Source organism: Eriocheir sinensis, chromosome 20 (assembly GCF_024679095.1).
Source record: "Eriocheir sinensis breed Jianghai 21 chromosome 20, ASM2467909v1, whole genome shotgun sequence".
Classification (NCBI taxonomy): Eukaryota; Metazoa; Arthropoda; class Malacostraca; order Decapoda; family Varunidae; genus Eriocheir; species Eriocheir sinensis.
Genome location: NC_066528.1, coordinates 17,226,858 through 17,252,634, shown reverse-complemented (window position 1 = coordinate 17,252,634; position 25,777 = coordinate 17,226,858). Strand labels below are relative to the sequence as shown.

At 42.8% G+C, this 25,777-nt stretch overlaps 3 protein-coding genes across 14 annotated transcripts in view; all 3 read left to right on the top strand.

Moving 5' to 3' along the window:
- LOC127001289 (F-box only protein 11-like) overlaps positions 1-8,910 on the top strand; it is a 29,773-nt gene extending 20,863 nt beyond the window's left edge. Inside the window, 4 exon segments of the mRNA XM_050865671.1 lie at positions 411-631; positions 2,024-2,257; positions 3,511-3,718; positions 4,741-8,910. Of these exon segments, the coding sequence (XP_050721628.1) occupies positions 411-631; positions 2,024-2,257; positions 3,511-3,718; positions 4,741-4,873 (796 nt within the window). The 3' untranslated portion in view covers positions 4,874-8,910.
- Positions 8,911-21,169: 12,259 nt separating this feature from the next.
- LOC127001285 (protein held out wings-like) overlaps positions 21,170-25,777 on the top strand; it is a 129,532-nt gene continuing 124,924 nt past the window's right edge. For 4 of the 10 annotated variants that reach the window (XM_050865661.1, XM_050865667.1, XM_050865664.1 and 1 more), the window contains exon 1: positions 21,173-21,426. In XM_050865661.1, coding sequence (XP_050721618.1) covers positions 21,306-21,426 — 121 coding nt within the window. In that variant the 5' untranslated portion in view covers positions 21,173-21,305. Of the gene's footprint in view, positions 21,427-25,777 lie in introns of all 10 variants that reach the window. The other 6 variants (XM_050865668.1, XM_050865666.1, XM_050865659.1 and 3 more) reach the window with 3 other exon arrangements.
- LOC127001287 (uncharacterized) overlaps positions 21,433-25,777 on the top strand; it is a 60,424-nt gene continuing 56,079 nt past the window's right edge. For 2 of the 3 annotated variants that reach the window (XR_007754994.1, XR_007754993.1), the window contains exon 1: positions 21,433-22,445. Coding sequence is in view for 1 of the 3 variants with exons in the window: in XM_050865670.1 (XP_050721627.1) it covers positions 21,944-22,323 (380 nt within the window). In the remaining 2 variants the exon portion in view is untranslated. The remainder of the gene's footprint in view (positions 22,446-25,777) is intronic. The other variant, XM_050865670.1, reaches the window with a different exon arrangement.

Here is a 25,777-nt window from a genome sequence, read left to right as displayed (position 1 = left end):
GATGTTTGGATATCTAATTCTTGTTCAAAATTCAAACCTTCATTTAAGGACCATAAACAACCCCATCATCCAATATATATTTCTTTTTCAAGCTGTATTAACCTTCACCTTCATTTTAGGACCATAAACAACCCATCATCCAGTATATATTTCTTTTTCAAGCTGTATTAACCTTCACCTTCATTTTAGGACCATAAACAACCCCATCATCCAGTATATATTTCTTTTTCAAGCTGTATTAACCTTCACCTTCATTTTAGGACCTTAAGCAACTTCATCATCCCATATCTAATTCTTGTCCAAACTAATTACACTGATCTTCATTTTAAGGGAAGATTTAAGGCTGGAAGCAACACTGTTATCTGACATCTACTTCTTTTTCAAACTAATAACAATGACCCTCTTTTTAGGACTGGAAGCAACCCCATCATCCGTCGTAACAAGATATGGGGGGGCCAGAACGGGGGGGTGCTGGTGTACAACGGTGGGCTGGGGCTGCTGGAACAGAACGAGATATTCGACAATGCCATGGCCGGCGTGTGGATAAAGACGGATAGCAACCCCATCCTGCGGCGGAACAAGATATACGATGGGAGGGAAGCCGGTATTTGTATATTTAATGGAGGCAAAGGTGAGTTGAAAGGGACACCACAACATCATTTTATATATTAGCCAGATACAAGAACCAGTGACCTTTTTTTTCTTCATTACCATTCCTGCTGAAAGTATTTTGTCCTCATATTTGTTTATTTAATGGAGGCAAAGGTGAGTTGAAAGGGACACCACAGCATCACTTTATATATTAGCCGGCTGCAAGTACCAGTGACCTTTTTTTCTTCATTACCCTCCCTGCTGAAAGTATTTTGTCTTCAGATTTTTATAGTAATGGCAGATGAGCTCATAACATCACAGCAGCACATCACCCTCATAAAATAATCGCCTAAGTCATTTTACAGCAGTTTCCAGGTTTTTTGTCTACATCAATTTTTCAACGTGTGACGCCCATATTTGTATAATTGCCTTCGTCATTCAAGGCTCGAGTGTTCTAGAATCGGACTTTTCATTTCTGCCTAAACCTTAAGCCAAATGAGATAGTGACAGGTCTTTTCCAATTTCCTGAAAAGTATAAAATAATGACTTGGCTGTTTGTTTACGAAGGTGACGACATGATATATTTTACGGCTGCCAATGCCTTTTTTCTTCATTGCCATCCTTTCAGAGAGTCATTTTGTCATCATATACAATTATTTAATGCCAGGAAATAAGTTAAAAGCATCACAGTAGCACAGTTAAGATATTTGAGGACTGTACGTAACTTTTTTTTTCATTATCATCCTTCTGAAAATTATTTTGACTTCGTATTTGTTATTTTGTCCTCGTATATCTTTATTTAACCCGATAACTGCGGGGATCATGTTTCATTAACCCGGTAGCAGCGACAGGCCAAATTTGTGGCTTTACTGTGTAGCAGCGACAGGCCAAATTTGTGCCATGATTTATACTCCCCAAAATAGATGATACATAATCTGATCACAAATGCTTTGATAAATATTATGAAATGGTTTGTGTGAGGGGTGATTTTTTCTCATTTTTCTCGCTTGGGGGGACCATTAAGAAACATGATCCTCGCTGCTACCGGGTTAAAGGCCCCTCTGAGCGAGAAAAATGAGAAAAAATCATCACTCACGCAAACCATTTCATAATATATATCAACGCATTTGTGATCAGCTTATGCATCATCTATTTTTTTGGGGTTTATATCATCTCAAAAATTTGGCCTGTCGCTGCTACCGGGTTAATGGCACCGAATAAGAGTTGAAAAAGACATCACATCGGCACGCTATACAACAGACAACTAGCAATGACTTTTTCCCTTATTATCATCCTTGCAAAGAGTTATTTCATATTTGCATCAACAGTGTGGGAGAGACTCATAGCCCATCTAACCCCATAACGGAAAACTAGGGCTTTTAACGATAAGGAAGAGAGAAGAATATTAACGGCCTGTCTTCCTTCTTTCCAGGGTTACTAGAGGAAAACGAGATCTTCCGAAATGCACAAGCTGGTGTTCTAATATCCACGCAGAGCCACCCCACACAGAGCCATCCCAACCTGCGGCGGAACCAGATCTACGATGGGCTGGCAGCGGGCATTGAAATAACCAATAACGCAACGGCAACCTTAGAGCACAACCAAATATTCAATAATCGTTTTGGTGGTCTTTGTTTAGCATCGGGAGTGAACCCAATACAGAGAGGTGAGTTTTTTTTTTAATGTTTGTGTATGTGTGTATGTGTTTGGTTTTATACGTTGAAGGAAACCGCATTAAACAAGGAAAAACTGAAATGCCCACTAGTTCTTTTTTTGCATCGGGGGTCAACCGAATTCAGAGAGGTGAGTGTTTGTATTTGTGTGATAGTTTTTTATGGAGAAGGAAACATCTCAAGGGCATTCAACAAAGAAGAAAAACAAATAAAAAAGCCAGCTAGGTCTTTGTTTAGTATCAAGAGTCAACCCAAATAAGAGAGGTGATTGTTTATGTTTGTGTTAGTTTTTTTATGGTGAAGGAAACAGTTCAAAGGCAATCAACAAGGAAAAAAAACTAGGCTCTGCTCCTGTGAAAACAAACTGAAGGGTTGGCCAGAAGAGAGGTCTTGGGACATTGCCATTGTAATCATGCATGGAATAGATAGCAGATGAACAATGAAAGAAACACAATAGCAAGGAAGGTCAGGCAAGGCACTAGCTATCTACCTTGACCTCAGAAGAGAAGAAGAAAGATGAGTAGAGGTTCAAATTGTCACCCTCGTATATTTTTTACGTCCACGAACCAGCTATCTACCTTGACCTCTGACCTTCTATGTTAGCTTCAGATATTGTTTACGTACACAGTCAGCTAGCTACTTTGACCTCTGATCTTCCTCTATGTTGGCTTCAGATATTGTTTACGTACACAACCAGCTATCTACCTTGACCTCTGACCTTCCTCTATGTTAGCTTCAGATATTGTTTACGTACACAACCAGCTATCTACCTTGACCTCTGACCTTCCTCTATGTTAGCTTCAGATATTGTTTACGTACACAAACCAGCTATCTATCTTGACCCCAGACCTTCCTCTATGTTAGCTTCAGATATTCTTTATGTCCATGAACCACCTAGCTAGCTACTTTGACCTCTGACCTTCCTCTATGTTGGCTTTAGATATTCTTTACGTACACAAACCAGCTAGCTATCTTGACCCCAAAAGAGAAGAAGTAAGACGAGTAGAGATTCAGGTTGTCAGCCTTGGATATTCTTTACATCCATGCACCTGCTAACAACCTTGACCTCTGACCTTCCTCTATGTTGGCTTTAGATATTCTTTACGTACACAAACCAGCTAGCTATCTTGACCCCAAAAGAGAAGAAGTAAGACGAGTAGAGATTCAGGTTGTCAGCCTCGGATATTCTTTACATCCATGCACCTGCTAACAACCTTGACCTCTGACCTTCCTCTCTGTATTCCAGGCAACAAGATCTTCAGCAATCACGACGCCGTGGAGAAGGCGGTGTCCAGCGGTCAGTGCCTCTACAAGATCTCCTCCTACACCAGCTTCCCCATGCACGACTTTTTTCGCTGCCGGACCTGCAACACCACGGAGCGGAATGCCATCTGCGTGAACTGCATCAAGACGTGTCACAACGGCCACGTGGTGGAGTTCATCCGTCACGACAGGTGGGTGATGCGACTTTTATTTCCCCAGTTTTTTTTGTTTTCTGATGTTCTTTTCTTTTTCTTTTCATTTATTTTTTCTTTGTTTTTTTTTTCTCTTATTTTTTTTTTTATTTTTTCATCCGTCACGACAAGTGGGTGACGTGACGTTTTTTCTTATTTTCCCAGTTTTTTCTATTCTGATTTTCGTTTCATTAATTTTTCCTTGTTTTCTTTTTCAATTTTTCTTATTTTTCTTTCAATTTTTTCTTTTGTTTTTCTTTTTTATTGTTTTGTTTATCTTTTTTCTTTTACTTTCCTTTTTTTTCATATCTTTTTATACATTTTCTTTTTCTTTTTACCTTTCTTTTTTCTTTCCTTCTTTCCTATCCATTTTATCTGGAAAGACAGCAACTTCAGGACAAATAGAATAGAGGAAACAACAAAGCCCAACGACCCTACTCCTGCAAACAGTGTATATACAGTAGGAGCATTCCATAACAGAGGGTCAGAAAATACTATATCATGCAGAAGGTGGAATATAAATGAGAGAGAATAATACAGAGAGCAGACAGCGAGATAGAAGACCAGAACAGAGAAGGAAAATAACATACACAAAAGATATGAAGAGAAAAGGAGATTGATATAGAGAGAAGATAAAATAGAGGACCAAAACAGAGGAAGGTGGAATATAAACAAGAGAAAGAATGATACAGAGAACAGAAGGTAATATTGAAGCCCAGAGCAGAGACAGAAAATAGCTTAAAACAAAGATAGAGATAACAGAAGATAGAAAATAGAGAAAGATAAAAAATAATACAGGGAGAAGGGAAAATAAAAAAAAAAAAACAGAGGCAGAAAATAACAAATGAAGGGAGATAGAGCATGGAAGGTAATAAGATAAGAGAGAAAGAGAATACTACATAGAGCAGAAGATAAGATAAAAACGTAAACAAGAGAGATAGAGAGAGAACAGAAGTATTAAAACATAAGTGAGTTCAGGAAGGAAGAGAGAGTTGACACATGCATTCCTGCCGGCATTTCAGGTTCTTCTGTGACTGCGGCGCCGGGACCCTAAACAACCAGTGCCAGCTCCAAGGCGAACCCACGCAGGACACCGACACGCTCTACGACTCTGCCGCGCCCATTGAATCACAGTCCCTGATGGCGGAGGTTTAACTGCCGGCTGAGAGTCTTGTAATGTGAAGTTTCTATTTAGACTCTGCCTCCGATACTCCACCGGCCTTTTGGTTTATGATCAGTATTTAGAAAAGCAGGATTAGTGTCTCCGTGCACTTGACTTGTAACCAAACACAAAGTATTGGCAAGTTTCCATAGACTATATTACCCACCTTTGTACTGTGATTTGTCCACACCACCCATAGCTATATAGTGGATTATATTTCTATTGCTATGAACTCCCTGTGGACCCAGGAACAGGAGATGCTTGATATTATGCAGTACTCTTTGGAAGCAGTCTGCACCAGCTGGAAATACAGTGATGTGGAAAACAAAAATCTCAAGGAAGTGAATGTAGTCTGATTTCATCCTGCTTGACCTTCACAAAAGCCTTTCTTTTAGTAGAGTGACGATTGATGTGTATCACATCAGATTATGAAACGATGACGTCCGTTCGTTGTCAGATATTTCCTGCACAAGGTGGAAATATTTCGTAAGTAAAGATTGCAGACGTTTATTTTGTGTGGAACCATTCACGACCCGGCTTGTTTGCGCCATCAGTGTGAGTGATGCGGCGGTGACGGTGGTCGGCACAAATCCAGTGTGGACTAGGCACAAGAAGTGGTTCTCTACCTACAGCGTTTCTTTGCTTACACGAGTACCAGTGATGTACATAGTTGCTGTTTGGATGTGTGAGGGTGTGTATATATGTGTTGAGTACAGGAAACCCAACTGTTCCTTGCCTTTGTCTGCAAGGCAAGGACCATTTTGCAATGTTACGATTGAGTACAGTTCGTAATTAGGTATTAAGATGTTAAGATTTTTATATAATACATTAATCTTTGAAAAATCAATATGCAGTAATTGTAGTTGTTTCTGATAATTTCCCATGTTTTTTGTTTGGAAGATCTGTTGTATTATTTTGCATGTGGAGTTAAGTTGCATTTTATAATGTATTTGTGAGCCTCTAAGGATATTTGTTGTATCAATTTTGTTAAAAATTTTATATTGCATTGGAACACTACAGATAACTGTGATTAAAACCAAAATAAAAACTTAGTATAACTGCACACCACCTGGGAGCCGCCAGGACACTAGCGCAGTGGCTTTCTCCCCAGGCAGCGATGTCTGTCTCCCTGCTGGCGTAGGTAGGATATCTGTGCAGCTTTGTAAAAAAACAAAAAAAAATGGATTTAGATAGTGCCTTTATTTTTTCATTCAAGAGTTCATATGTCCAACTAAAGGGTCTGAATCCATTGTTTCTCTGCAGTTCTCCCCGTGTAACCCAGCTCACAGAACGTTGCCCTGCCCCACCGCAGCTCCCGACTGGTTCACCCAACGCCCCCATCGCCACCATTACCCCCTCACCCTCTGCTGCCACCCCTCATCTTCACGCCCACATTGTATCATCGTCATCACATGCTAGCATATACGGCAAACCCTCCTCCCTCCATTCCTTGTAAAGAGCAGTCTGGGAAAACATAACTTCTTGAGAGAAAAGTTTACCCCAAAGAGTAGACAGAATATCCCACCCCTGTGTCTCCCGCCGCCCCATATTAACCCCACCACAGCGCCCCGCCTCAGCCCCGTGTCTGAGTGTGGTGGCAGTGACAGGAGGCTGTACCCAGAGCAGATGTCAGCCAGGGTGGGGGCACTCTTGACTTGGTGTTATCTCCACCTCCCTGCCCCTCACACCCGCCATCCCACCGCTACTGAAAGCTCGTGTGTAAGCTCTCAGTTTGCATTTGTCTCATTCGCAATATCTTGAACGTAGAGACTGGGGCACATGCCTTCAGGTGCGTCTGCAGAGCATTAAGTTGTCCTGGGAGTGCTTCCCCGTGGCAAAGAGAAGGGAGTGCGCCCCAACAACCCTGCAGCAAGACACTTGAGGACTGGCCAGCAGCGGCTGTGCAGAATGTAGCATCCATTGCCCACTGGTGGCCTTTAACTAAGTCCAGCTGACCCTGATCCATGTGTGATTGGATTCCAGTCTTGCAGTTTTGTTTATTTTTGTTGACACGACTCATCATTGTTATAAAGTTGACATCTGTCCGGGTTTGTCGCCCCCAGGTGTTCCTTGGTGTATCCTCCTTATGTCCCTTCTTGTGGTTCCTCTTACATACCTCAGACTCCTCCCCTCAGCTGGCTGCAACTGTGTCCCTCCCTATATAAGGATGATTCCTTAGTAGTAGTAGTGATGTTACTGTTGCTCAATGTGCCATATGTGTGTTTTAGGTTTTCCTTTCCATTTTAAGTTCAAAATGTGTGTCCACGCTATTAAATAAATTTCTTTGTCAAAGTTGAAAAATTATGAAGCCCAGAGAAGATACTCACTTTTGTGTGTTTGGTTCAGTGTGTCTGAGTGTCATTAGTGGGGAGTGGCTCCAGCTTGTCCCAGTGAACCCGTCTGCCACGAAGGCCAAGCACCAGCTCTGTGAGGGAACGCGTCCTGCTTGGAGACTAAGGAAAGGAAGTGACTGCACAACCAGAATCTGTAATACGTTCACACTGAAGTATTACCCTTGTGTTCAATTGTGCTTCCATGATTAATGTAATTGGGCTCCCACTTCCTTAAGTGTCGAAGAAAACATCTTTACCCGTTTGCAAGAGTTGGAATTAGCCAGTTAGTATTGTCGAGAGATTGAATCCGCTTTTTTCCTCTTCCCATCGCTGTCTCAGTCTCCTTTCTCACTTTTGGACACTTTATACGCCAGTATGTGTTTGCTTACATGTTAGTTTACTTCCGCAAGAAATGATAAGCATTCGTTTTAGAATGTACATCTTATTCATGTGTACTTAGTGTGCAGTTGTAAGACTGAGCAAATAACTGTGACGGTAAAGATGCAGACCGAAGAGCTTACCCTCGAGTTTGTAAGCCAAAAAAAGTTTGTTTGGTTTGAATGTTATTCTATTGTTTGGATTATTAAGCTGCTATGCATTTCAAGTTAGCGATGTGTTCCCAAGATTGTGTGTATTTTGTTGTATGCTTCCAAGAATCACCTTGAGCTGCATATTTATAAAGGGACGTTGGTGACTTTGTATCTTTACTCGACACAGTTGTGTGTATCCTAAGTCTGCCTGAGTGAGTCATGCATAAGACATTGCCAGTGGTTAGGCTTAATGGAACTGGTGTAGCGTCATACTTCATCCTGAAAAAAACACACAAATAAATTTAATTATATTTTCCTGGGTATGTGGTTGAGTTGGGAGATGTGTGTTGCATCTTGTACTCAGCTAATGATTGGTGATCAAACTAGTATTGATATGGTAGCTTTGTGTGGCGTCTGAGGTAAACATGTAGTGTGTGCAAGTACTAAAATTGGACTGCAGAAACTGGTCACTAGAGTGTTAGTTGAGTACAAAATGAAGTTAAAATGTACCCAGGTCCCTGTTGTACCTCAGGCTGGAGTTTTGTAAGACTTCTGAGTAAAATAGTTCATAGGTAATTGGAAAACCATGTGTTTTTTACTCTTTGATAGTGATAAAGAGAAGTATATATTATATAACAAACAAGAGCTTGGCAAGACGTCACTTGTGAAGTGCAAGTCTAGCGAACACAAGCCTGCGGCCGCCTGAACCCGCGGCCGCCGGGCGCGCCTGACCCAGGAAACTACGTCAGGAGTTTACGGATTAGTTTTAAAGGAAAGAAAAAGTTCATACATTGGAACTACTTACTACTGTGATCCTGTATTGCCAACTTTGAAAAGAATAGCGTTTTATTTTGTAGAGGAGCAGCAAAACAGGCGTAGACATGCTTTGAAGTTGACTTTATTTCCTCCGCCAATGATGATAGATCACTAACTCAGTATGTGAAAGATGACAGGCCTCACTTATTCCACATATCGATGTAGTCTAGGACTTTACTACAGGAGGACAGTTCAGGCCGAGCACCTCAGCTCCAGGACTGTCCGTGAGGCCTTCAGCGGAACTATTTCAGGGGTCCTCAGAGCGTACAGCAGCGGGGGACCGAGACCGTCATGATGTGCACTGTATAAAGGGCCGAAACATGTACATACAAATAAAAACTCTGAATCCAACACTTGTTTTGAAGTACAGTGAAAAGGGGGGACACCAATCCACCCCCTCCTCCTCCCCCTCCCCCTCTAGATGTTTACCCCACAATAAGTTTCCTGCAGTGGATGAGTGGTCAGTGTGTTGGTGCAGTGTTCCGCAGACCCAGTTTCAAATCCCACTTGACTTGCCAGGTGACCGAAGACAACCCACATGCTTTCTTGATAGCAAAACCATCATGTGCTGCTCCCTGGGACTGCATGAGCCAAGCAAGAATGGCACCTCTATAAAACACTTGCCTTTGCCACTCACAGACTGGAACAGACCAACAGGCACCATCAAGACAGCCTACCCGTTGCTATGAGCCAAAGGTACAAATAATATTAAAGAAATTGGTTGGTCCCCAAATAAATTGCATTCTTTTGGTTGGTCCCCAAATAATTTGCATTCTTTTGGTTGATGTCCCCAGATAAGTTGCATTCTTTTGGTTGATGTCCCCAAATAAGTTGCATTCTTTTGGTTGATGTCCCCTAATAAATTGCATTCTTTAGGTTGATGTCCCCTAATAAATTGCATTCTTTAGGTTGATGTCCCCTAATAAGTTGCATTCTTTAGGTTGATGTCCCCTAATAAGTTGCATTCTTTTGGTTGATGTCCCCTAATAAGTTGCATTCTTTTGGTTGATGTCCCCTAATAAGTTGCATTCTTTTGGTTGATTTCCCCTAATAAATTGCATTCTTTAGGTTGATGTCCCCTAATAAGTTGCATTCTTTTGGTTGATGTCCCCTAATAAGTTGCATTCTTTAGGTTGATGTCCCCTAATAAGTTGCATTCTTTTGGTTGATGTCCCCTAATAAGTTGCATTCTTTTGGTTGATGTCCCCTAATAAGTTGCATTCTTTTGGTTGATGTCCCCTAATAAGTTGCATTCTTTTGGTTGATGTCCCCAAATAAACTGCATTCTTTAGGTTGATGTCCCCTAATAAGTTGCATTCTTTAGGTTGATGTCCCCTAATAAGTTGCATTCTTTTGGTTGATGTCCCCAAATAAGTTGCATTCTTTTGGTTGATGTCCCCAAATAAGTTGCATTCTTTTGGTTGATGTCCCCTAATAAGTTGCATTCTTTTGGTTGATGTCCCCTAATAAGTTGCATTCTTTTGGTTGATGTCACCAAATAAGTTTCAATCTTTTTGTTGATTTCACCTAATAAGTTGCATTCTTTTGGTTGATGTCCCCTAATAAGTTGCATTCTTTTGGTTGATGTCCCCTAATAAGTTGCATTCTTTAGGTTGATGTCCCCTAATAAGTTGCATTCTTTTGGTTGATGTCCCCTAATAAGTTGCATTCTTTAGGTTGATGTCCCCTAATAAGTTGCATTCTTTTGGTTGATGTCCCCAAATAAGTTGCATTCTTTTGGTTGATGTCCCCTAATAAGTTGCATTCTTTTGGTTGATGTCCCCTAATAAGTTGCATTCTTTTGGTTGATGTCCCCAAATAAGTTGCATTCTTTTGGTTGATGTCCCCTAATAAGTTGCATTCTTTTGGTTGATGTCCCCTAATAAGTTGCATTCTTTTGGTTGATGTCCCCAAATAAGTTGCATTCTTTTGGTTGATGTCCCCTAATCAGTTGCATTCTTTTGGTTGATGTCCCCAAATAAGTTGCATTCTTTTGGTTGATGTCCCCTAATAAGTTGCATTCTTTTGGTTTATGTACCCTAATCAGTAGCATTCTTTTGGTTGATGAACCCTAATCAGTTGCATTCTTTTGGTTGATGTCCCCTAATAAGTTGCATTCTTTTGGTTGATGTCCCCAAATAAGTTGCATTCTTTTGGTTGATGTCCCCTAATAAGTTGCATTCTTTTGGTTGATGTCCCCTAATAAGTTGCATTCTTTTGGTTGATGTCCCCAAATGAGTTGCATTCTTTTGGTTGATGTCCCCAAATAAGTTGCATTCTTTTGGTTGATGTCCCCTAATAAGTTGCATTCTTTTGGTTGATGTCCCCTAATAAGTTGCATTCTTTTGGTTGATGTCCCCAAATGAGTTGCATTCTTTTGGTTGATGTCCCCAAATGAGTTGCATTCTTTTGGTTGATGTCCCCAAATAAGTTGCATTCTTTTGGTTGATGTCCCCTAATAAGTTGCATTCTTTTGGTTGATGTCCCCTAATCAGTTGCATTCTTTTGGTTGATGTCCCCTAATCAGTTGCATTCTTTTGGTTGATGTCCCCAAATGAGTTGCATTCTTTTGGTTGATGTCCCCAAATAAGTTGCATTCTTTTGGTTGATGGCCCTGAAATGCATTGTAGGGCTTTGGTTCTTGCCCCAAAGTAAGCTTCCTATGACTGGATGACGCCCCGAAATAGATCCCTCACAAACTTTGCCCGAGTGTTGTGCTGGAAAGGTCGAATCAGCGAAAAGAGTAACATTCAACCTGCCTCCCTTGCCTAAGCCTCATCCCTCCACCTGATTCGTCTCATGATTGTAACCTTGAGGGAGATTTTCATTTGTCTCCCTTTATCTCCCTTTAGTTATTAACCCTTCCTCTCCCTTTACTCTACTGGTTTACCCCTTCATCTCCCTTAATCTTCATACCTTTTATCTCCCTTTAGTTATTAACCCTTCCTCTCCCTTTACTCTACTGGCTTACCCCTTCATCTCCCTTAATCTTTATACCTTTTATCTCCCTTTAGTTATTAACCCTTCCTCTCCCTTTACTGGTTTACCCCTTCATCTCCCTTAATCTTTATACCTTTTATCTCCCTTTAGTTATTAACCCTTCCTCTCCCTTTACTGGTTTACCCCTTCATCTCCCTTAATCTTCATACCTTTTATCTCCCTTTTGTTTTTAACCCTTCCTCTCCCTTTACTCTACTGGTTTACCCCTTCATCTCCCTTAATCTTTATACCTTTTATCTCCCTTTAGTTATTAACCCTTCCTCTCCCTTTACTGGTTTACCCCTTCATCTCCCTTAATCTTCATACCTTTTATCTCCCTTTAGTTATTAACCCTTCCTCTCCCTTTACTCTACTGGTTTACCCCTTCATCTCCCTTAATCTTTATACCTTTTATCTCCCTTTAGTTTTTAACCCTTCCTCTCCCTTTACCGGTTTACCCCTTCATCTCCCTTAATCTTCATACCTTTTATCTCCCTTTAGTTTTTAACCCTTCCTCTCCCTTTACCGGTTTACCCCTTCATCTCCCTTAATCTTCATACCTTTTATCTCCCTTTACTCTTTACCCCTTTATCTCCCTTTACTCCTTAACCCTTTGTCTCCCTTTACTCCTTAACCCTTTATCTCCCTTTACTCCTTAACCATTTGTCTCCCTTTACTCCTTAACCCTTTGTCTCCCTTTCATTTTCACCCGTCTGTCTAGAATTGTTACCCCTTTTCCTCCCTTTAATCTTCACCTCTATGTCCCCTTATATCATCACTCCGTCTCCCTTTAATCTTTACTCCCTTGCCTCCCTTTAATCTTTACCTTAATTTATGCCCCCTTTTATCAACACTCCGTCTCCCTTTAATCTTTACCCCTTTACCTCCCTTTAATCTTTACCCCTTGTCTCTTACGGGATGAGTGACGTCCGCGCTTTAAGGTTGACACGAGGGCCGAGGCGCAGGAAGGCAAATGACGACGATGAATGGACAACCGCAGACGACTTGTTGCATGGCTGTGAGAACCGTGGATGCGTGACCAAGGGAAAGAATAGAGGAGCTGCTACCGAGGGGAAAGGATAGAGGAGCTGCTACCGAGGGGAAAGGATAGAGGAGCTGCTTATAAGGTTAGTTGTATATAGGGCTCTCTCTCTCTCTTTTCCTCTTATACGTGAGGGACGGGGAAGAATAGAGGAGCTGCTACCGAGGGGAAAGGATAGAGGAGCTGCTACCGAGGGGGAAGAATAGAGGAGCTGCTACCGAGGGGAAAGGAGAGAGGAGCTGCTTATAAGGTTAGTTGCGTATAGGGCTCTCTCTCTCTTTTCCTCTTATACGTGAGGGACGGGGAAGAATAGAGGAGCTGCTACCGAGGGGAAAGAATAGAGGAGCTGCTACCGAGGGGAAAGGATAGAGGAGCTGCTACCGAGGGGGAAGGATAGAGGAGCTGCTACCGAGGGGAAAGGATAGAGGAGCTGGTACCGAGGGGGAAGGATAAAGGAGCTGCTTATAAGGTTAGTTGCATATAGGGCTCTCTCTCTTTTCCTCTTTATCTCTATCTATCTGTCTGTCAGTCTATCTATTTATCTGGACCGCCACTTCACTTTTTATTCGCTAGGACAGAAATGGAGTCTTGATGGGCATATATTGATGTTTCTCACTCTGTCTGTCTATCTCTATCTATCTATCTCAACCACGACTTCATCTTATATTCGCTAGGACAGAAATGGAGTCTTAATGGGCATATATTGAAGTTCCTCACACTATCTATCTGTCTATCTCTATCTATCTATCTCAACCACGAATTCCTCTTATATTCGCTAGGACAGAAATGGAGTCTTGATGGGCATTTATTGATGTTCCTCTGGATTCAAGGGACGGTCCACCTCCACTACCTAGTCTATGTGGTCTGAACATCTATGGGAATCTATGTAAATATGTGTCTCGTATATTTAAGTTATAACGTTGATGATTGCTCGGTCAAATCAATATTGATGGGCATTTATTGATGTTCCTCTAGATTCAAGAGACGGTCCACCTCCCCCACCTAGTCTCTGCGGTCTGAACATCTATGGAAATCTATGTAAATGTGTGTCGTATGTTTAAGTAATTACGCTGATGATTGCTCGGTCAAATCAATGTTATGCCCACGTCCACGCCTCGGCCCGCTTGACAGTCGAGCTATAAAGGCGGACGAGAAGATGGATGAGTCAACCCTCCCACCGGCGCAGTTGAAGTCTAAAAACGGTATCGAGGTTATTTCGGGAGGTGACCGCGGTGCCCCGAACGCTTATGGCTCCAGTAGCTGTGAGTTCATCTTCAGGGACTGCGTCAGACCTGGGCGGTGTGACTCAGGCTGGCTCAGGGCTGTCACGCATCTCACCCACGCATCATTTCGTTCGGTACTATGAGACACTCCCTTGCCACATCGAGTCTTTCTAAACAACGTTGCCAGATTGTCGTACTCAGCCTCGTATGTTTCCCGATTTCCGACCCCAAAACTGCCTCCTCGACCTAAATTACTGTCTTCATATATAGTGATCGTTAAAATGGTTAATTATTGGTGCTTTTTGGCAATAGCTATGACTCAAAAACCGGTAAATATGAGGTTCTGAGTACGATAATCTGGCAACGGTGTTTCTAAAGGTAAAAAAAGGGGGTCAATAGCAGCGTTGCCAGATTATCGTATTCACCATATTGTATTTATCATTTTTAAGCCTCAAACTCTCGTACCTACACAAATAACGAAAGAATATTAAAGTTAGCGTTAAAACTGTTGTTTATTGATGTTTGTTTGTTTGTTTTTGCTCTACATATCAGTCAGAAACTACGAAAATGGAATACGGTGTGTACGATAATTTGGGAACGCTGGTCAGTAGGGTTCTAATGAGCGTTTCTTCAGGTTCACGGTAAAGAAGAAGGGTCACACTACCACCAGGGTCATAAAACTACTCCTGAAAATTCCCACAACTCCTACGAGAGCCTTGCCAAATATGTGTTCTTGGGCTGCAAAATGTCTTATAATACGACCCGAAAGTCTCGTTATCTCACTCAAATCTCACTATCTCTTTGCGTAGTACACCGATCTAGTCTATCTATATATCTATCTAAATATATGTAGTTGCGTCCCTGCTGGCTTGGGTTCGAAATCCTCTGGGGCAGTCGGCGTGCAAGCAACCCGTTCAACCTCCCTCTCGGGCTGATAATGGGTACCTGGGGAAACCTGGGTAAGGGAAACTATGGTAACCCGGATGTCACACTGGCCCGTACGGAGATGAGCACTGGAGCCACGCGCATCTATAGTGTATGCTCCCATCTTTACCGTACCTTCCTTTCGCTTCGTTTTCCATCAGTCTCCATGCATAGCGAAGTAACGATGTAGGAAATCTAATGTAAACTCGCTTGGTCGATTCACGGAGATGAGCACTGGAGCCACGCGCATCTATAGTGTATGCTCCCATCTTTACCGTACCTTCCTTTCGCTTCGTTTTCCATCTATCTCCATGCATAGCGAAGTAACGACGTAGGAAATCTAACAAATTTGCAAGATGTAAACTCGCTTGGTCGATTCACGGAGATGAGCACTGGAGCCACGCGCATCTATAGTGTATCCTCCCGTCTTTACCGTACCTTCCTTTCGCTTCGTTTTCCATCTATCTCCATGCATAGCGAAGTAACGATGTAGGAAATCTAAGAAATTCGTAAGATGTAAACTCACTTGGTCGATTCACGGAGATGAGCACTGGAGCCACGCGCATCTATAGTGTATGCTCCCATCTTTACCGTACCTTCCTTTCGCTTCGTTTTCTATCTATCTCCATGCATAGCGAAGTAACGATGTAGGAAATCTAAGAAATTCGTAAGATGTAAACTCACTTGGTCGATTCACGGAGATGAGCACTGGAGCCACGCGCATCTATAGTGTATCCTCCCATCTTTACCGTACCTTCCTTTCGCTTCGTTTTCCATCTATCTCCATGCATAGCGAAGTAACGACGTAGGAAATCTAACAAACTCGTAAGATGTAAACTCGCTTGGTCGATTCACGGAGACGAGCACTGGAGCCACGCGCATCCATAGTGTATGCTCCCATATTTACCGTACCTTCCTTTCGCTTCGTTTTCCATCTATCTCCATGCATAGCGAAGTAACGATGTAGGAAATCTAACAAATTCGTAAGATGTAAACTCACTTGGTCGATTCACGGAGATGAGCACTGGAGCCACGCGCATCTATAGTGTATGCTCCCATCTTTACCGTACCTTCCTTTCGCTTCGTTTTCCATCTATCTCCATGCATAGCGAAGTAACGACGTAGGAAATCTAACAAATTCGTAAGATGTAAACTCGCTTGGTCGATTCACGGAGATGAGCACTGGAGCCACGCGCATCTTTAGTGTATCCTCCCATCTTTACCGTACCTTCCTTTCGCTTCGTTTTCCATCTATCTCCATGCATAGCGAAGTAACGATGTAGGAAATCTAACAAATTCGTAAGATGTAAACTCACTTGGTCGATTCACGGAGATGAGCACTGGAGCCACGCGCATCTATAGTGTATGCTCCCATCTTTACCGTACCTTCCTTTCGCTTCGTTTTCCATCTATCTCCATGCATAGCGAAGTAACGATGTAGGAAATCTAATAATTCGTAAGATGTAAACTCGCTTGGTCGATTCAATTTAGCCCGGTGCTCCAACAAACTCTAAATATACAAGTCTTGAAAATATCACTCTTGCTTTCATCTCCAACTTTGCTCAATGGTCACACTTCATGCTGAGGCCACGCCCCTTCCTTCTCCCCTTCCCCTCGATCCCCTTCTTCCCCTCTCCTCTCCCCGCTTTCCCTTCCTTTCCCCTCCTCTTTCCCTTCCTAGCTTCTCACTCGTCCATTCCCTCCTTCCCCTCTTTTCTTTCCCTTCCTGTTTCCCCTCATTTCCCCCTCTCCTTCCTTTCCCCTGTTTCCCTTCCCTTCCTCCCCTCCCATACCATTTATCCCTCTTCCCTTTCCTTCCCCTCCTTCCCTCCCCCTCCTTCCCCTCTCGTCCTCTCGTTCCCCTCCTACCCTCTTTTCTTTCTCTTCCCCTTTCTCCTCTCCCCTCTCCCTCTACTCCTCCCCTCCCATCACCTTTTCCCTTCCTTTCCTCCTCTCCGATACCCTTTTTCCCTCCTACCCTCTCCTTTTCCCCTCTTTCCCTTCCCTCCCTTTCTCTCCTCTCTTTACTTCCTTCCTTCCCCTTCTCTCCCCTTTCCCTTTCCCTCCCCTTCTCTCCCCTCCACGCCTTCTCCTCCTCCCTTCCCTTTCCCTTGCCAGAGCTCATAAACATTCACTTTGGCAAATCCACTCTTTCCTGTTCCTCCTCTGCGCCTATTATCTCATGCCCATCTGCTCTCCTCCTCCTCCTCCTCAAACTCCTTCATTACTCGTCCTTATCGCTATACCTCGGTCACACAAATGAGTCAGGCGCCAGGAACAAAAGGTGACGATTTGGACGCCTGGTTCCAACTCACTTTGCGAACATTTAAAATAATCTTTGGCACGGAGCGAGGGAGGGAGATGTGGGTTTGTGTGTGTGTGTAGGGAGAATGTGGGCGTGTGAGGAGACCCGCTGACTGCTTCAAAACCTTCTGCTTTTTCTTCTTGTTTCTTCTCTTTCCTCCTCCTGCTTGTCTTCTTCTTCTTCTTCTTCTTCTTCTTCTTCTTTATCATCACCGGCTCAACTATAGTGATTTAACCTCTTCTTCTTCTTCTTGTTCATCTTTTTCCTCCTCTTGTTTGTCTTCTTCTTCTCCTTCTTCTTCTTCTTCTTCAATGATTTAACAACCTCGATCTTAATTCTTCTTCTTTCTCTTTTTTTGTGTGCTTCTTCTTGTTCTTGTTTTCTTCTTGTCTTCTTGTTCTTGTTTTTTCTTCTTCTCGTTTTCTTCCTTTAATGACTCAATCTTTTAATTCCTTCTTTTCTTTTCTGTTTCTTTTGTTTCTTTCTTTTCTGGTTGTTCTTGTTCTTCTTGTTCTTGATCTCCTCTTTCAATTCTCGTTCATTTTCCCTTTTCTTCCTCTCTTTCTCTCTTTCTCTTCTTCCCTTTCTCTCTTTTTCTTCTCCTTTTTACAACTCAGGCTTAATTCTTTCCTTCTTCTACTTTTCCTTCTTCTTTTTCCTCTTCTACTACTTCTCTTTTCCATTCTTTTTTAACTTATTTCTTCATCGCCCTTTCTTTCTTTTAATTTCTTGGGTAACTTTCATTGTTATTTTGTTATCATATTTTCGTTTTCAGGTCGTTCTTGCTCTACTACTACTAATACTACTACTTCTACTACTACTACTACAACTACTACTACTACTAATACTACTTCTTTTCGTTAAACTTACGTCCTTATTTTCTCTATGAGGTTGGACGGGATAATTTACTATGAGTCGCTCCCTCTCTTAACGACCATATAGGCTACTCTCTCTCTCTCTCTCTCTCTCTCTCTCTCTCTCTCTCTCTCTCTCTCTCTCTCTCTCTCTCTCTCTCTCCGCAACACACCAATAATATAATATGCGACACTCCCCCCTCTCACACTCCCCCCAACACACCCACCCACCAACCACCAGAAAGGGTTAAAAGTGAGAGAAAGCCATCTGTGATCTTAAATTTACTGCGCCTTCTGATGTTTTTAGCTATAATTGAGGCCAGTGCTGAGGAATCGCCCAAATATTTAACTGTTTAGCGTGCCGAGATATTCAAGGGCATGGATTTTTTTTACATATATTTCGTTTTGAAGATGTAGGAAGTGTGTTACGCCAGAGAGAGAGAGAGAGAGAGAGAGAGAGAGAGAGAGAGAGAGAGAGAGAGGGGAAACTAATGAAATCACTGTACCCTTTTTGAACACTTTGCCTATACGTACGTTGTCGGTTCCAAATTTATATTAACACAAGTCTCAATGCATCTTCTGTACTACCGCCTCCCTAAATGTATGACCCACCCAGGAAGAAATAGTTGCAGTCACACACATTGGCTGCAACACGATCAGATAAATACATGTCGATGCTTTGAATTTAGACCATCGGTGTGGGGGACTCTCTAGCCAAGTAGCCATCCATTCCCTTGCGTTGAGTTATGAAAATGGAAGAGGAAGTCAATCGTAGGGTAAGCAAGAGTCATACATCATGGCAACCACTATAAATAAAATTCGCCTGCTCCACTAACGGGCTGGGGTCGTTCAAAAGAGGCCCCTCAAGAGAGTCCACTGGCGCTATGGGCTTCACCTATAAAATAAGTAGGTTGCGTGAAGGGGCTAAGAAATGAGAGAACTAAGAGAACTGTCAAAGAATTCGGCTCAACACACATTTGGTAAGGCTTTGGTACAGGTTGTGGGTATTTGGTAAGGCTTTCGTAGAGGTTGTGGGTATTTTGTAAGGCTTTCGTAGAGGTTGTGAGTATTTGGTAAGGCCTTGGTTGAGGTTGTGGGTATTTGGTAAGGCTTTCGTAGAGGTTGTGAGTATTTGGCAAGGCTTTGATAGAGGTTGCGAGTATTTGGTAAGGCTTTCGTAGAGGTTGTGTGTATTTGGTAAGGCTTTCGTAGAGGTTGTGAGTATTTGGTAAGGCTTTCGTAGAGGTTGTGAGTATTTGGTAAGGCTTTCGTAGAGGTTGTGGGTATTTGGTAAGGCTTTCGTAGAGGTTGTGGGTATTTGGTAAGGCTTTGGTAGAGGCTGTGGGTATTTGGTAAGGCTTTCGTAGAGGTTGTGGGTATTTTGTAAGGCTTTCGTAGAGGTTGTGAGTATTTGGTAAGGCCTTGGTAGAGGTTGTGGGTATTTGGTATGGCTTTCGTAGAGGCTGTGGGTATTTGGTAAGGGCTTGGTAGACGTTGTGGGTATTTGGTAAGGCTTTGGTAGATGTTGTGGGTATTTGGTAAGGCTTTCGTAGAGGTTGTGGGTATTTGGTAAGGCTTTCGTAGAGGTTGTGGGTATTTTGTAAGGCTTTCGTAGAGGTTGTGAGTATTTGGTAAGGCCTTGGTTGAGGTTGTAGGTATTTGATAAGGCTTTTGTAGGTTGTGTTAGAATCAAATTTTAAATACTTATAGATTCTTCTAATAATTTATGTTTGGGGGCTGTCACTGAAGGCCAAGAGGAGGCAAGTGGTTCTACTTATCGCTTCTATCTATAGCTAAAGACAAAATACTAATAGATTATCCTTTTTGGTAATGAATGTTTTGGGGTAATTGTTGAACGTATCGTTTTTACTATAACTAAATACTAAATACTAATAGATTCTTTTTTTGCTAGTGAATGTTTTTGGAACCATTAAGCTCAAGAAGACCCCAAAATGTTGCACGTATCGCCTCTGTCTATAGCTAAATACCAGATCCTATAGTTTTCCATTTTATCAAGTCACTTAGTAGATTCTCCCTTTGGTAATGAATGTTTTTGGGACTGGTAAAGAACCCAAAGACCCAATTTGTACCATGTATCACTTCTACCACTTCTACCTATAACTAAATACCAGATCCTATAGGCCTAGTCTTTCCATTTTATCAAGTCACTTAGTAGAGTCTCCCTTTGGTAATGAATGTTTTTGGGACTGGTAAAGACCCCGAAGACCCAGATTGTTGCATGTATCATTTCTACCTATAACTAAATCAGATCCTATAGGCCTAGTCTTTCCATTTTATCAAGTCACTGAGTAGATTCTCCCTTTGGTAATGAATGTTTAGGGACTGGTAAAGACCCCGAAGACCCAGATTGTTGCATGTATCATTTCTACCTATAACTAAATCAGATCCTATAGGCCTAGTCTTTCCATTTTATCAAGTCACTTAGTAGATTCTCCCTTTGGTAATGAATGTTTTTGGTACTGGTAAAGACCCCGAAGACCCCAGGTTGTTCCACGTATCGCTTCTCTCATAACCATAACGGGCCTTGTAAGTCACGTCCGCCCCTCTCCCTCTCGCCCTATATGTCTTGTCCACTCCACGCCCACGCCCTGCTCCTATAAGCGGCCTGTCACTGTCGAGCTCATTAGTGAAGCTTTCTTTCCACTTACAGCCAAGACCCTTCGCTCATCGCATCCCCTCCCCCCCTCAAACACACACACACACACACACACACACACACACACACACACACTAGATATATTTAAATACAAGTTCTGGGAAGAGTTGTTTAAATGACGCACATCCCAGGACACATATAATAAACGGTCCAGTATTATCCTCGCTTTTCTTGTAGTGATCCTTGTTTATTATATCAGTATTTCCCTCAGGACTCATTTACAAGAATATTCAGAGTAATAAGAGCTTTCCACCTCCCACTGCTTAGAATTTAGTTATCTACTGGACAGTATCGGTGAAGTTGAAAGTAGTTTTAGCACTGCCCTTCAAGTTTTTCTTAGTGACCCAGTTTTGTTATAAGCGTTTTCCTCACGACTCATTTCTAAAAATATTTACCGCACCAGGAGCTGTCTTTCTCCCGCCGCCTGGTATTCAGTTATCTGTTGCTGAAGAAGGGGCGAATGTAAAGGCAATAAAGTAGATCGACATCAAAATGAAGAGAAACTCAATTTTCCGCAGTGTGCCCCAACACACACCTGGGGGAGTCTGCGTCGCAGCGCACAGAAAACGTGCCGCCCTCCCCCTCGGGGCGAGTGGGCTGGCCGGGGTGTGTGCGCCTGCGCGGCAGTGGAGAGTGAGGAACCACGGATGGAGGTCCAGTACTTGTGACTCTTGCTCCGTAGTGTCCACTAACCTCTTGTTTCTCTCACTCGTCTTCTCGCCTACTCACACAGACTGACACAATGGGTGACTCTAACACTACTAGTAGCATTGCGGACTACCTCGCCCAGCTCTTAAAGGATAAGAAACAGCTCGCAGCCTTCCCCAGCGTATTTCTGCACGTCGAAAGACTTCTTGATGAAGGTAAGAATCGAGACTTGGTTGTGGTGGTGTGCCCTGGCTGGTGTGCTGGGCACGTCGCGGGGCAGGGTGACGTGGTGTGCGGGCCGGGCTGGGCAGGGCGAGGTGATGGCGGTGGGGCCAGGGCCATGGCAGGGCTGTGCTGTCCGCCCTCAGCTGCACCAGTCCCAGCACACCGCTGCGTGCCCCGAGGCCCCCGGTGCTGGGGCAGGGCCGTGGTGGAGGGGTGGGCCGCCTCGCCCTCGGCGGCTGAAAATAGTGCAGCATTGTGGGGGTTGAGCACTTGATGGGCCCTGCCGCTGCTTGCCATGGCGCGGCGGCCTCTCCGCGGAGGCTCAAGATGCTGTTTTTTCTCCAATACCCAGCAGCTCCCCGTGCCCAGGGCAGAGGCCGTGCTGCACGCCGCTGAGCTGCTGCAATGCCTCGCCACGGGAGGTGCTGGTGCTCGAGGCACGGCATAGATCAGGATGCTCTGGGATTTCAGTCTCGGCTGAGCCAAAGTTGCTAACTAGAGTTTTTCATGCGTGGCCGAAGGCTGCTGCTTGCCTTGCAAATATTTATTGAATATGTCACGTGGCCTGCGATTGCTGCGTGCAGGGGGCCGTGTGTCGAGGGCCTGGGTGTGCTGGGCGGCGGGGGCGCGTATGAATGGGACCTGGAGGGGCGGAGGAGGCGGAGTGTTCACAGGTGCAGGAGGGGTGCGGATGAGGGGCACGGCTCCTCGCCCACCCCGCCACCTCGCCTCCTCGCCGCCATACCAACAGCCTCAGCCTCCCCCATACATGCCCTCTGGTCCTCCCCGGCACGGAGAGGCTGTGTGTCGTGCGGGACATGTGCTGGGGCCGGCGGGGAGGCGTGGGGCGGGCGGGTTCCTCCAGGCGGGGTTGGCCTGCTAACTGTGTGAGTTCAGTATTTCCTTTGTAAGTGGCGGCGGCGGGCTCCTCTGTCGTGCCCCGCCGTGGAGTTTTTTCTCACGTGTTCGCTGGAGGGGGACGGGGGACGGCCTTCCCTGGCAAAAAGATGTGAGGGTCCTTGCGTGAGGGGGATGCTGCGTCTGGGGGCGGCGGGACGGTCGTGTGGTTCCCAGAGATTTCACTTACACGGAGGAGTGATTTTAGGGCGGTATTGTCAGACGCTTCCACTCCCCACATCACCTGCCGAAAAGGAGACAAATCGGGCTCTTATGACGATTTCTTTAGGTTCATGGCACAAAAGCATCATTATACTACCACCAGGGTCATTAAACTACCTCAGCAAATGCTCCAAACTCCCATGAAAGCCAAGACGCTTCCACTCCCCACATCACATATCTCTAAATGCCGAAAAGGAGACTAATCGGGCTCTTATGACGATTTCTTTAGGTTCATGGCACAAAAGCATCATTATACCACCACCAGGGTCATAAAACTACCTCAACAAATGCTCCAAACTCCCATGAAAGCCAAGATGCTCTCACTCCCCACATCACATATCTCCAAATGCCGAAAAGGAGACAAATCGGGGTCTTAGGACTATTTCTTTAGGTTAATATCCCAAAAGCATCATTATACCACCACCACCGGGAACATAAAACTACCTCAGCAAATGCTCAAAACTCCCATGAAAGCCAAGTCTAATACTGTCCATGGGCGTCTAAATATCTAAGAGTATGACCGATTTTCTCCCGTCTCGTCTGTTAGGAAAGGTTACTGTCTCGTGGTCTTCACACCTCTCGCCTTTCTCTTCACTCAGGCGGGGGGATTAGCCTTTGAGAGCGGGTGAAAGAATTTATAGATGGAGTAATCTCATTGGGTCTCGCTAGTTTCAAGAGGAAAAGGCTTATTTTGTAGTCTTGTAGAACGGGTTAATAAATACACATTGGTTAGGTGAAAGAATAGAGAAATGTGGTCTCTGGGTCTCGCTAGGTTGAAGAGGAAGAGGCTTATTTTGTAGTCTTGTAAAAAGGGTTAATAAATACACATCTGGTTTTAGTTTACTGTCTTGCATTACTTATATTTAGTGTGGGAGGGAAATGTAGGTGAAATAGAGAAATGAAGTAATATTTCTGGGTCTCGCTAGGTTGAAAAGGAAGAGTTTTATTTTGTAGTCTTGTAAAACGGGTTAATAAATACACATCTGGTTTTAGTTTACTGTTTTGCATTACTTATATTTAGTGTGGGAGGGAAATGTAGGTGAAATAGAGAAATTAAGTAATCTCTTTGGGTCTCGCGAGGTTGAAGAAAAAGAGGCTTATTTTGTAGTCTTGTAAAACGGGTTAATAAATACACATCTGGTTTTAGTTTACTGTTTTGCATTACTTAATATTAATGTGGGAGGGAAATGTAGGTGAAATAGACAAATGAAGTAATATTTCTGGGTCTCGCTAGGTTGAAGAAGAAGAGTTTTATTTTGTAGTCTTGTAAAACGGGTTAATAAATACACATCTGGTTTTAGTTTACTGTTTTGCATTACTTATATTTAGTGTGGGAGGGAAATGTAGGTGAAATAGAGAAATGAAGTAATATCTCTGGGTCTTGCGAGGTTGAAGAAGAAGAGGCTTATTTTGTAGTCTTGTAAAACGGGTTAATAAATACGCATCTGGTTTTAGTTTACTGTTTTGCATTACTTATATTCATTGTTGAAGGGAAGTAGACCGTCACTGCCTTTCTAGAAGTACTAAGTCACTTCCTCTGCCCCCTCTCAGTAAGCTAAATATTTGGGTGAAGGAAGAAATCACAGTAGTTTTTCTTAATTTTCTCTATCATTAAAGTATTGTAATGCCGTTAATGTTTTAGTGTATAATTCGACCAGGACCATCTTTTTAGCATCTCGGAACCGTGTGATAAATGTTCAACCCGGATATTTGGATGAGGAAATAGCCACAATTGTTTTCCTCTATCTCTAACATTACAATATCGCAGAGTAATGGCATTAATATATCTAGTGTATAATTCAACCAGGACCGTCTTTATATCATCTAGGAACCGTGTGATAAATGTTTAACCCGGATATTTGGATGAGGAAATAACCACAATAGTTTTCCTCCATCTCTAACATTACAATATCGCAGAGTAATGGCATTAATATATCTAGTGTATAATTCGACCAGGACCGTCTTTTTAGCATCTAGGAACCGTGTGATAAATGTTGAACCCGAATATTTTAATGATGAAATATAGCTACAATAGTTTTTCTCGTTATCTCTAACATTACAATATCGTAGAGTAATGGCATTAATATATCTAGTGTATAATTCAACCAGGACCGTCTTTTTAGCATCTAGGAACCGTGTGATAAATGTTGAACCCGAATATTTTAATGATGAAATAAAGCCACAATAGTTTTTCTCTTTATCTCTAACATTACAATATCGTAGAGTAACGGCATTAATATATCTAGTGTATAATTCAACCAGGACCATCTTTATATCATCTAGGAACCGTGTGATAAATGTTGAACCCGAATATTTGGGTGATGAAATATAGCTACAATAGTTTTTCTCGTTATCTCTAACATTACAGTATCGTAGAGTAACGGCATTAATATATCTAGTGTATAATTCAACCAGAACCATCTTTTTAGCATCTAGGAACCGTGTGATAAATTGTTTTGCCCGAATATGACGTAAGGTAAAGTTGGGTGTAATTCTATAGCCGCGCGAATCATGTTAATTTTGTATTGAGACAAGATTGGGAGACTATACACTGGCTGGTGGCAAGGACTTACATTATCATCTTTGTGCTGTTTTTTGTTGGTTTATTCCTCTCTTTGCGATGTTTAGACCACTGTTGCATCTATTTAATCCACCGTTTTCACATGTGCGATAATTTTTCCTAGATACGGTAAAGAAAATTAGTCAGCCTTAGGAATGTCGACTTATCCTTTCCATTCACTTCAAGTATATCAATAACTATAAAATGTTACCCTTAAGTGATGTTTTGGGCACTGTTGCATCTGTTCCGAGCATCCTTTTCACATATACGACAATTATTTCAAGATACAGTAACCAAATCAACCTTAGGAATGTCGATTTATCCTTTCCATTCACTTCAAGTATATCAATAACTACAAAATGTTACCTAAAGTGATGTTTGGGCCACTGTTGCATCTGTTCCGAGCATCCCTTTTTACATATGCGACAATTATTACAAGATACAATACCCAAATCAACCTTAGGAACGTCGATTTATCCTTCCCATTCACTTCAAGTATATCAATAACTATAAAATGTTACCCCTGATGTTTGGGGCCACTGTTGCATCTGTTCCGAGCATCCCTTTTCACATATGCGACAATTATTACAAGATACAGTAACCAAATCAACCTTAGGAACGTCGATTTATCCTTCCCATTCACTTCAAGTATATCAATAACT